This window comes from Budorcas taxicolor, chromosome 13 (genome assembly GCF_023091745.1).
Source record: "Budorcas taxicolor isolate Tak-1 chromosome 13, Takin1.1, whole genome shotgun sequence".
Classification (NCBI taxonomy): domain Eukaryota; kingdom Metazoa; phylum Chordata; class Mammalia; order Artiodactyla; family Bovidae; genus Budorcas; species Budorcas taxicolor.
The window spans coordinates 30103933-30117097 of NC_068922.1; the positions used below are offsets into that span (position 1 = coordinate 30103933).

At 36.1% G+C, this 13165-nt stretch overlaps 1 protein-coding gene across 1 annotated transcript in view; it reads right to left on the reverse strand.

Annotated features, from left to right (window-relative positions):
- The window catches only part of MINDY3 (MINDY lysine 48 deubiquitinase 3), an 82614-nt gene that overhangs the window by 46101 nt on the left and 23348 nt on the right, over positions 1 to 13165 (reverse strand). Inside the window, exons 7-8 of the mRNA XM_052650994.1 lie at positions 11720 to 11793; positions 10775 to 10854 (exon numbers count right to left, since the gene is read on the reverse strand). Of these exons, the coding sequence (XP_052506954.1) occupies positions 10775 to 10854; positions 11720 to 11793 (154 nt within the window). The remainder of the gene's footprint in view (positions 1 to 10774; positions 10855 to 11719; positions 11794 to 13165) is intronic.

Here is a 13165-nt window from a genome sequence, read left to right on the forward strand (position 1 = left end):
CATCACTGACTTGATGGACGTGAGTCTGAGTGAACTCCAGCAGTTGGTGATGAACAGGGAGGCCTGGCGTGCTGCGATTCATGGAGTCGCAAAGAGTCAGACACGACTGAGCAACCGAACTGAACTGAATTTGTAACAGTAATTTGGGACCATACATATTTCTAAAAAGAATCTTTTTTCTACTTAAAAATTATATCCACTATAAACACAACATATATATAATTCTACATCCTTTTTACTATTTGGTTATGTATCGTCCATTTTCCTGTGGGATATCATGTTTTTTATCAATTAATGAAATAATATCAACTTATTTGCTTTGATGTAAATATTTGACTATGTATCCTTAAGCACAATATCTAGATGGTGTAAACCAAGAGTTGGTTGTTTAAGCTTTAATTTTTGTAAATTCAAAATTAATAGAAGACATGTATACACATAGTTTGTATTTTTCACTAGCTTCTTACAGGCACAGAAGAGATATAGCTACAGTTTCCAAGTTTTGCTTAGAATTCTCAGGGATGTCTAAGTTCCTTTTAGACTTATTTCTCTGTCTTAATTTTTAACAACCCAAAAAACAGTGATTATTTTCTTATAAACCAAGTAAGCAAAAGCTTTTTTTGGATCCTCAATAATGTTTAATAGTGTAAAGGTCATGAGACCAAGAAATCTGAAAATCATTGGCATAGCATTCAGATCAAAAAGAGAAAGTGAGGGTGAGCAACCCAGATAGGAAGAGATGGTACCCCACAGCCTTTCAAAATTTTTCTTCCTCTTCATTCTTAAAATTAAGGAATACTAAATATTCTCTGCTGCTAAGTCGCTTCAGTCATGTCCGACTCTGTGCGACCCCATAGACGGCAGCCCACCAGGCTCCGCCATCCCTGGGATTCTCCAGGCAAGAACACTGGAGTGGGCTGCCATTTCCTTCTCCAATGCATGAAAGTGAAAAGTGAAAGTGAAGTCGTTCAGTCGTGTCCGACTCTTCGCGACCCCATGGACTGCAGCCTACCAGGCTCCCCGTCCATGGGATTTTCCAGGCAAGAGTACTGGAGTGGGTTGCCATTGCCTTCTCTGCTAAATATTCTCAAGTTCAAATAATACATCTTGATGAAAGTGAAAGAGGAGAGTGAAAAAGTTGGCTTAAAGCTCAACATTCAAAAAACAAAGATCATGGCATCCGGTCCCATCACTTCATGGCAAATAGATGGGGAAACAGTGGAAACAGTGTCAGACTTTATTTTGGGGGGCTCCAAAATCACTGCAGATAGTGACTGCAGCCATGAAATTAAAAGACGCTTATTCCTTAGAAGAAAAGTTATGACCAAACTAGATAGCATATTAAAAAGCAGACACATTACTTTGCCGACTAAGGTTCGTCTAGTCAAGGCTATGGTTTTTCCTGTGGTCATGTATGGATGTGAGAGTTGGACTGTGAAGAAGGCTGAGCACCGAAGAATTGATGCTTTTGAACTGTGGTGTTGGAGAAGACTCTTGAGAGTCCCTTGGACTGCAAGGAGATCCAACCAGTCCATTCTGAAGGAGATCAGCCCTGGGATTTCTTTGGAAGGAATGATGCTAAAGCTGAAAGTCCAGTACTTTGGCCACCTCATGTGACGAGTTGACTCACTGGAAAAGACTTTGATGCCGGGAGAGATTGGGGGCAGGAGAAGGGGACGACAGAGGATGAGATGGCTGGATGGCATCACTGACTCGATGGACGTAAGTCTGAGTGAACTCCGGGAGTTGGTGATGGACAGGGAGGCCTGGTGTGCTGCGATTCATGGGGTCGCAAAGAGTCGGACACGACTGAGCGACTGAACTGAACTGAACTGAAGAAACAGTTTCACATTTTAATTTCTAAAATCACTTACCACCACCTAGTGTTATGACTTGATTACTACATCACCTATTTCCTTATAGATGTCTGGAATACTATAATATCATGCTACTAAATATATCACATCAGCTTTCAAAACTCTTGAATAATGAATTATTCAGATGCAGTCAGTAATCACATGTTTAGCCATGTTGTTTGAATGGTAATATTTTTAAAATGTATCACTCCTATGTACTTAAACTTTTTATCTTATTTTGATAGCTACAGTACATCATTAATAATATTTATTATTGTACCATGTTATAATTACAGTGAAGACATACTATTCTCACATATTAAAATTTAAAGAATTTAGTTACACTAACTACACTTTTCTCACTAAGTCTCCAAGAAATCTGTTTAAGTTTGCAGAAAATTCTAATAATTCTGTCATTATATTTCAGAACTTTATTCTTGTTTTTAGCCTAGCAATTAAGACTAACCATGATTAAGTGTCTATCCACCTTTGTGTTCAGTCAGTCAGACTGTATCAAAGTGTAGAGTTTCATATATTCACGAGTTTGCTTCTCTATACCCTTTTCTGCTCCCTACTATCACTTCTCACTACTGTCAGGGTGTCTATAGAAGTCCTTGTTAGGCCTTTCAAACTTGATATTGACTTGGAAAGCACATACCTGCACTGTATTTATTTAACAAACACCCTGAGGGCCAAGTATTGAAAAGAACAATGTTAAGCACAGTGTGGGAATACAAAGGCATCACCTGGAGTATGAAGACAGAAGAACCTCTCTGCAAACTATGTATCTGATGAGGGGTTAACACCTAAAACATATAAGAAATTCTGAAAACTCACTGTTTAAAAAAAAAAAAGTAACTCCCCAAACCAAACAAAATGCTTAACAAAAAAATCTGGGCTAAAGACTTAAGACATTTCTTTAAAGAATACATACAAATGGCCAACAGTATATGAAAAGATGCTGAAGATCAACATCCCCAATCATCAGAGAGGAGTAAATCAAAACCACAATGTTAGGATAACCATTCTCAAAAAACAGAAAAGATTATAAATAAGTGTTGTGGAGGATGTGTAGAATCCTTGTTCACTGTTGGTGGGAATCTAACATGAAAAACAGGATGCAGTTTCCCCCCTAAAATTAAAAATAGAACCACTGTATGATCTATCAGTTCCACCTCTGTGTATTTAATTGAAAAGAGTGACGTGAGCATCTCAAAGAGATATCCACATTCCCATGTTCACTGCTGCACTGTTCACAACAGCTGAGAAACAGACAACCTAAATGTCTAGCAACGAATGAATGAAGCAAGCGTGCAACATCCATACAAAGGATTACCATTCAGGCTTACAAAAGAAGGAAATCTTATCATATGTGCACATACATGAACCTTGAGGACCTTAGGCTAACTGACATATGCCAGTCATAGAAGGAGAAACACTGCATGATTCCACTGAGATGAGGTATCTAAAACAAACTCAGAGAAGCGGAAAGTAGAACGGTGGTTGATAGGAGGTAGAGAAGGAGGAAATGGGGAGAGGCTATTCTACAGATAGAGACTTGCAGCTTCAGTTCTATAACACAAGATTTGCTGTACAATCTCATACCTATAATTAATACCATACTCTAAAACTTCGTTGCAGGGGTAGATCTCATGTTAAACATTCTTACTACAATTTAAAAAACTCAAATCCCCTCCCCAACAACAATGCAGAATGTGGTAAGTATGATGAAGGCAAAATGCTCAGAGACCAGACAGATGACCAGCAGCTGTGGGACTCCGGGGACTCCTGGAGACAGCACAAGCAGTGGCAGCTGAAGGACTGGCCAAGCAGAGATGGGAGGGACAGAGGTCTTCAGGCACAAGGAGCAGCATGCACGAAGAAATAAGGTTAAGTAGCAGAATTCTGTTCAAGCATCGATAAGTTCACGACGGCTGAAAATATAAGCTGGGGTGAAATTATGTAAGGTTGCTAAGTAAAGAATCTACACACAATGGAATATTACTCAGCCACAGAAATGAATGAAACTGTACCATTTACAGAGACGTGGATGGAACCAGAGACTGTCGTACAGAGTGAAGTCAGTCAGAAAAAGAAAAACATCATATAGTAATGCATATATGTGGAACCTAGAAAAATGGTACACCTGTGTCTTTTCTAAAAGCACAATGAGAGACACAGAAGTAGAGAACAAACTTATGGTTACCACGGGGGGAAGGAGGGTGGGATGAATTGAGAGACTGGGATAGACATATACACTACTATGCATAAAATAGATAACTAATTTAATGAGAACCTACTGTAGAGCACAGGGAATTCTGCTTGATGCTCTGTGGTGATCTAAATGAGAAGGAAATCTAAAAAACAGGGGATACATGTATATGTACGGCTGATTATGATATAGCAGAAACTAACATCACTGTAAAGCAACTATACTCCAATGAAAATTTTAAAAAGAATCTGTTGTTTAAAAATGGAGGGGGGAGGGCTTTTTTAATAAGAATGCTAGAATACCTAAAATTTCAAAAAATACAAAAAAAGCTTGATTCATCTCATTTACAGGTAAAGGTACATGCACTTTGAGCCATGAACTTTGTGAAATCTATTTTTAAGTGAAGAGCTTTATAAAAACCCACTAACTGGTTGTTATATTCCTGAGAAGTCAGGTTGCTACGGAGTTGGCATCTAGCCAGAGTTGCCAATTTCAGCCAATAAGAACACAATATGCCCAGTTATACTTGAATTTCAGATACAAAATAAAAATTTTCAGTATAAGTATACTCCAAATACGAAACAAAACATACTTCCGCTAAAAAGGATTGCTTATTTGAAATTCAGATTTAACTGGGAGCTCTGCATTTTACCTAGCAACGTGTGTGTGTGTGTCTGCGTGTGTGTCTGTGTGTTAGTCCCTCAGTAGTGTCCAACTATTGCAACCCCATGGACTGTAGCCTGCCAGACATCTCTGGAAATTCTCCAGGCACGAATACTGGAGTGGCTTGCCCCTTCTCCAGGGGATCTTACCGACCCAGGGATCGAATCTAGGTCTTCTGCATTGCAAGCAGATTTTTTACCATCTGAGCCACTAGGGAAGTTAGAATTGGGATATTAGGTAATCCTTTGGGGAAAAGTAAAAAGGTAGATCCCTATCTCATACCACTCATGAATAAATAAAATCCAGATGGGTTAACCGGATAAACATTAAAAAGAAATAAAGCCTACCAAAGCATTTTAAGAAAATACTAGGCAGCGCTAGCTTTAACCCAGGGGTGGGAAAAACACAGAACGTATACAAAGAAAAAAATGTAAAAAGAAGCAAAACCCAGAAGCCCTAAAAGAAGAGATCAAATGATTCAATTTCATCAAAAATGAAAGCTTTGGTATATAAAAGATAGCAGTGGCAAAGTTAAAGAAGACAGAAATGGCTGAGAGAAAGTATCTACAACACAGATTTAATATATAAAGAATTAAGAATTTATAAAGTACCCCTAGAAATTATAGGTAAAATAACCTCTCCTTCTAAAATGCCACAAGACAGACAATTAGCAGAAGAAGAAAACACTAAAAGTTGGCAAACATATGAAAAGATGATTAGGTGCAGGTTCAGTAGGAATCAGAGAAATGTGAATCAAAATAGGCTACCAAGTGTCAATAAACTGATGACAAAAATACTAAAGAGTGAAAGTTCTGAGTGCTGGTTAGGATGTAGAAAAACAGGAACTACACACTGCAAGCGTAAGTTTATACTTCTCCAGTCGGTAAAACAAATTTCCAAAGGTAATTTGGCATATGAACGTTTAACAGGTATTCCTCAAAAGGTTAAATGAACAGTTATCATATGACCCAGATTTTCACTCCTGGGTAGATGCTAAAGAAAAATAAAAACATCTTCTCACTAACATTTGTACATAAATGTTACTAACCACATCACTCATCACAGCCAAGTGGAAACAAAGCAAATGTCCATCAACTGATGAATGAAAAAAGAAAATGAGAAAATGTGCTATAAGCTATACAATGAAATAGTTTTCAGTAAAATGGAGTGAAGTGCTCTTTCATGCTAAAATATGGATGAACCTTGAAAATACTACACTAAGTGAAATAAACTGGTACAGAAGTTTATATATTACATGATTCTATTAAATGTCCAGAATAGGCAAATAAAGAGATAGAAAGCAGATTAATGGTGGCTGAGGGGAAGTGACTACTTACGGGTTTAAGGGTTCTTTTGGAGATGATACAGATGTTTTGAAACTGATATGGTGATGGCTGCACAACTCAAGAACATATTAAAAACCAATGACCTATATATTTTAAATGGCAGATGTGTAAATTATGTGAATTATATCTCAATAAATCTATTAGTTAAAAAAAAGAAAAAGAACAGAAGCCTAACTGTAACCTTTATTGGTTGGATCCACTCTAATAAATAATCCTATGTAAACTTCATCTCAGCTCTTAATTCTGATTGCACATTTACACATTCCTTCCATAATTCATCTTTATACTCCTTCTTAAAGCAGTGGATGTAAACTCTTTCCCCTTTACATGCCTCTAACTTTGTCCATTCATTGTCAGTGGACAAATTCAAACTCTCAAGTTATCCCAATTTAAATATTTGATACCTCAAAATGCCTTTTTCTTTTCTCAATACATTCTTTCTTCTTGTTTTAGAACAACTGTGTATCTTTCCAACGTCACTGTTACTATCAACTCCATTTATCTCTTCTATTAAAAGCAGTTTTCCTCCTAACAGATAATTTAGGAGACTTCTATCCCTTAAAACAAAACTGGTGTATACCATCCCTTGGTCTTATGACCAGGCAACGAACTCCTCTCTTTCCACCCTTTCACCAGCAAAATGTCCTTGCCTACATTCCTAAAATATTTATTCCTTATGCTATGGATTCTATCTCAGTTGCTCTTTTAAGGGAAAGCCCTCATTAACTGCTAAATTCATAGCCTATTCTTAGTCCTCATTCTCCTTGATTGAGAGATTCAGCATGGCTCATTCACTTAACTCTGTATCACACACACACAAAAAAATCTTTGGATAAAATTCTCAATCTCTGCTTCTCTCTATAAATGAGGCAAAAAATTACCTCTTAGGGCTATTGTGAAATTAAATAAAATGAAATTCTTCTATATCATCTTATGTATTTATTTTCACACTGAAAACTCTGTTAAGTGTGGTTTAATAGGCTATCATGATGATTAAGTATGCTGGTTGTAAGAGAACCAGACAACTGTGGTTTAAACTCCAGCTCTGTTTGCATGAAATAAGATACTTAATTTGGTGCCTTAGTTTCCTTTATTCTATGACCTTCATAGAGCAGTTTTAAGAAAAGAAGTGAGTAAAATGGGAGAAAAGAAAGAGAATCATTAAATATTAAGAACAGAGGTTGGCATTGCTAAGATGATGCTTGTCACTGCTGGATAATGGGCTTTTTGTTGTTATTATTATTTATTTATTTACTTGGCTGTGCCAGGTCTTAGTTGCGGCACACAGGATCAGCATTCTTAGTAAGTGTCAACAGTTGTTAATGGCCCTTTAAAGAAAATGAAATACCTGAGGACAAGAATTGTTCTCTGGACCCAAACAGTGACTTAAAGCTGACTTCCTATAAAGTTTCTTGCACATATTCATTCATTCAATAAACTTCATTTGAAAACCTATTGGTTATTTGTACCTTACTCTTATCTGTCTAATTCACAGCTGAGTTCTACAGATTCTACTTTCCCAGAGGCTCTTTCACAGAGGCAGGGGTCCAGCAGGAGAACATGCTATGGTGGACTGAGCACAGGCCTGGGCTGTGGTCAGAAGCCATGGACGCCTGCTGTTGGACGTGGGGTGAATTACAAATGACCTAAGCCTCAGTTTTCTTAACTATAAATTGAGGTTGAGAAGATATACATCCAAAACATATTGCTTGGCACAAAGTACATAATCCTAGCAGCTCTCTTTCTCTTCCTTTGCCACACCTATTTCATCTTGTTACTTCCCACCCATTGACTAGTTTGTGACCTGTCATCCTGTCCCATTCCTATGCATACAAGCTGACAGGTTCAAGTTCTTTTGTCTTATGTTACTGCTCTGCTTAAATGCCTTCAATGACTCTCTTCCTAACGCCTGACAACTAAGGTTTAAACTTCTCAGTATCAAGATCCTCTGGTTTCTTACTCAACCTTATCTTTATGATCTCTTCTGTCTTCTTCACAGTCAATGCTTTTATCTCCTCAAATCTGGCTGTACATTCTAATGATGTACAGGTAATTTTTAAATGATCATGTCCAGAGCCCACTACCTAGAAATTCTAATTTGTCTATTCATTCTCAGCTGGGGCCTGAGCACTGACTTACTCTTAAGCTTCCTAAGTGACAACGCGTAGTCGGGATTAAGATACACTGCTCTAATGAGACTGGTCTGTCTCCCTGTCTCTAGACACAAACCTGTTATTTTTCCCTCTCTCTCCTTCCATGTGGCCTCATTAAAATGGCCACTCCTACTTAATGGCTCCCCACTCGTCCAAAGGCAACCAGAGTAGGAAAGGTTTCCTCCTTTCCTTCAACTTCTATCATACTTTACTTAAACTTGTGTTCATTTTGCCTTGAATTATAATTATCTGTGTGCACGTTCTTGTTTTCCTCTTTAGAGGGAAGGCCAAGTATTCCCATGGGCTGGTTGAGGCATTTTAGAAATTTAATCTTAATCTTCATAATCTAACATTTCTTTAAGGATGGTATTACCTCCCTGAGTTATAAATAAGCAAACTGCAGACAAGAGAAGTAAAGCAGCTTGCCTAAAGATTTGCAAAACTAGTAATTCTTTAATTATAATGTTTCTTTGTATAATACATATATCAGAATTTTCCCCCCATGTTGTCAGACAGAAAAATATCCAATAAATGCTAGATGAATGTATGGATTTTCATTTTAATTTTGGTGAATGAAAACAGATTCAACCTTAAGTCACCATTCATAACAATTAAGGGAGAATGCAAGAAATATGCCATGTCTATTTTCTTTTCCAAGATAATATTTTAAAGTCATTGCTTAGTTTTGATATTTAAACTATACTTAAAAAAAAAACTGGGCTTCCCTAGTGGCTCAGATGGTAAAGCATCTGTCTGCAATGCAGGAGACCCAGGTTCGATCCCTGGGTTGGGAAGATCCCCTGGAAAAGGAAATGGCAGCCCATTCCAGTATTCTTGCCTGGAAAATCCCATGGATCACGGAGCCTGGTAGGCTACCATCAATGGGGTCACGAAGAGTCAGACACGACTGAGCGACTTCACTTCAAAACAAAACACACTGCAAGACAATAGCTTTGAAAGCTAGTATTTCAAGAAACAGAGAAGTTTATGAATTAGTACATATCAACAACTGGATAGCTGACCAATATTCTGTAAATATTGGGTTGGCCAAAAAGTTTTTCATAAGATGTAATGGAAAAACCCAAATGAACTTTTTGGCCAACCCATATATAGCATGAAGAAAAGCCTATGAAGACTTGAGAATCTGACCTGCCTTTGACTAGCAGGGTTGAATACTTTCAGCTCTCAATCAGAATAAGGGCTCAAGAACAGGATGGGCTCAATTACAAAAATACAGAGCAAGTTCACCTCACTGCTTTTTTTGTCAGTGCACTTTACTGTTTGAACTTTGACCTTTACCAGAAATCACCTAAACTAGGTTCTCATTTTCACCTCATCACTGAGATAATTTTGCATACATCAGCTAATGTAGGATGGAAGGGTACCTCTTAGATTTCTTAAATAGTTAAGGTTGGATGGTGTTAAGGTACTTTTCAATTTTGAAATTCATTCATTTTTACTGATTTTTTCCCCCTAATATTGTATTCTTTTATGTTTCTATTAACTCCATGTATTTCTAAAATTTGAGAAAATTTAAATTTAAGATCAAGATTCATTCATTTAAATGGGAGCAGAAAGCAGTAATTATTATTTTCTCAGTCATAATATTTGCTTCTGTCATTTGTTGACAGTTTTATTCAATTTTAGGAGAAAAATTAAACTTCCCTGTGAACTACAGGAGTCATGATGATTTCTGTTCTATATTACACACTTCAAGTATTACATACTTGAGAGTCTGACATGCCTTTAACTAGCAGGATTGAATATGTGGTAGTTATTCAATGTACATTGAAAGAACAAATAAATGAATTCAAACTGACCAAGTAACAATAAGCTACAGGGAATCTTTTTCAGAGCTGTATATCAGCTCTCCTTAACTAGATGGATTGGCCAAAGGTGTCTGACTTCAACGTTCCTGGCAACATATGAAGGTATATGAAAGAAATAATTGAGACCAGAGTTGGAGGTGATGGTGGTTTAAAATTCTCAGACAACCTTAAATTTACCCAGCATTTTAAAGGAAATTACAAACCTTAAAAGTAATACAGGGAAGAAAACCACTAGACTCTTAAAGTAAATACTCCAAATCACAAGACTCATAACTTTTCAGTTTTAAGCAAAATTCAATAGTGTTCTCGACTTACAGACAGATATCACTGGATATGTACAAACTTTAAATATATATACATTTTAACTTTACATATATACAAAACATTTTAACTTTACATATATACAAAGACCTATTACTTTTTCTAAGCAAGTTAGTCCTATAATCCTAATTTTATATTAGAGAAAGCTAAAGGCTTAAGTAACTTGACTCAAGTCATATACTTGGGATTTGAACTCAAGTTTGTCAGCCTCCAAAGTCTATGCTCTTCATGTTATAGTGCTGTGAAAACTGCAAAGGATTCCTCTATACTAAAGCATTTATCTTAACCTCTAAGTAACACAAGGCCATTAAACAGATGAATTAACAATCAACTGTATTTTAGTAGAATATTCATCATAAACAAAATAAACACAACAAAGAATAAATACACTTACTCATTCCTGAGCATTCTCTATCACCATCCCATACATTAGAAACAGCGTGTCCTGTCAGCAGGAGGTTAATTAAACTTTGGCTATTAATAAAGATTAAAAAGTAATTAAAGTATGACTATACTAATTTTCAAAAAAAATTATTCTTCTGACAAAGCATAAAATCATGACTTTTTACATTAAATTATGTTGTTTAAAAAATAGAAAAACCTTACAGTTCTCATTTTATACACAACCTTGCTAAATGTATCACTTCCTATGTCACCACCATGGTGCTTGTTGTTCTATATAATCATATCAATTTAACAACTTTATTCAAGACATCATATTTAAATAGATTAAAAAAATGATACTTAGACTGCTAATTTATTTATAATCACCTTAAAAATACATATATAATTTTTATTATTTTGTGTTTGATGCAAGACATGTGAATTTAACATCTGGGGCAGAAAGATCTAAAGGAAATATGTTTTGGAGTGAGTTAACAATCAGTCACTGTGTCATCAATTTTTTGCATAAAAAGCTTGAGAGGCAGGGTTTTCTCAGAGAAAAATAAAGAAAAAAAAAAATTTTCCCCCAAACAGGGAAAACATTCACAAATACACATGGGTATACTTATTTCTAAGTTAAAGTGAGCAAATTTCATCTATCAGAAAATTTCATGAATGCACTACCAAGCAAACTTTGTTAAAATATTCCCACTGTCATCCTAAAAGAAACTATTTGCTACAATAAACCCAGTGCATACATAGATCTAAAGTGAAAGTTAATACTTCATACCTAAAAGCAATGTATAAAGCTTAAGACTGCTCATACTCAGAGACTTTAAGCTGTAAGTACCGACAAACAAAATTATCTGACTCAGTAGTGTTTTATCTTATGTGCATATTATCAGTCCTGAAACCTAAAGTCCATATGAGGAAATAATAGATTTTAGTCAATTACCTGCCATGTCCATACACAGGATCTATCAAAGGCTCACTCGAATCTTCAATTTCATTTTTTATGTTTTCAATGCCCTAAAGAAACCAAGAATTCATTGGCTTATTTTTAAAAAAACTAAAAATGAAAATTACGGTAGTTTAAAAACTAACCAGTTTATACTATGAATTAATAAAACACCATTATATAAGTAACTTTTCTCCCAAAGAATTATCCAGATTTGAAGTGGGGGGGTGCGTTTGAAATGAAAATGGTGAGAAGCAGTTAATTCTTAGAATCTTTTCTTCTGTGTACTCGAATCAGAACAGGTAACAGATCCAATGTGGGTATGTGAGTTAAAGGGGTGGTGGGGAGGGCCAGAGAGGGGGAGACAGAGAGACTGTTTAAGTTTCAAGAGAAGTGAGGAGAAAATTATTTTATCTGAAAGTTAATACTCATTTAACTTTAGGTGAAATTAAATTTGAACCCAATATACCTACTGAGGTACCTGATATATTTTCTTAGATCATTAAAACACTAAATATATACACACATGATAAAGATATAAATTTAAATACACAACAGGTATTTCTTCTACATAAGAAAATGGAAGGTTCTCTTCTGATTGTGCATTCTTACATATTGGTCATTTAAATGTGCACTGACAAAATGTAAACTAGGAGGGCAGGAGTTTCTTATTTTCTTGAAAGCCAATTTTCTGGTATTTTTAATCGCCCAAAAGATCACCCAAATCCCTAAAGGTCTAGTTACTGGATAAGTACAAGAAGGCCTAGGCATTTTATCTCCATCAATTCCAAAATGACAAAGATAAACTGCCATTCTTTGTGCTATTCACCTAACTTTAACCATTGATTGATTATAGGCCATTTCTAAAAATTAAAGAGATGATAATCAACAATCAAAATAGTAATATTGTGAAAATACTATAGACTGATACAAACAAGTTTAAGATCTCACACTGGCCTTCCTTGTGGACAACTATACAAAATGGACTATCATTAAGTCACAATGAATAACATAATCAAGCGCCAAAAATCACTAGGGAGAGAGGGGATCTTATCTCAAAGACCAGGTCAACGAAGAACTAAACATGACAGTTTTCTTGGCTGTGAACGACTAGACAGAGAGGAGGTATCAAAAGTTTTGAGCGTAAGAACTGGAAGAGTACTGAACAGTCACGATGAACTCATTAAGAAACCAGGCATCCTCGGGACCTCCATCACTGCCAGTCCCCATTGCTAACTGACTACTAACTACTTTTCATTCTTTCTCTTAAATATGCTCCTAAATGATTTAAAATTTCTAAGTTTAAAACACGCTTCTAAAAAATATGCTCCTTTTCTTTCCATTTCCATGATCACTGCTCTGGCTTTAGGGTCACCTATTTCAGTAACTACTTTTCCAGTTTCCCTGACTCTAGTCTTACTATCCACATACCAACTCCCTCCA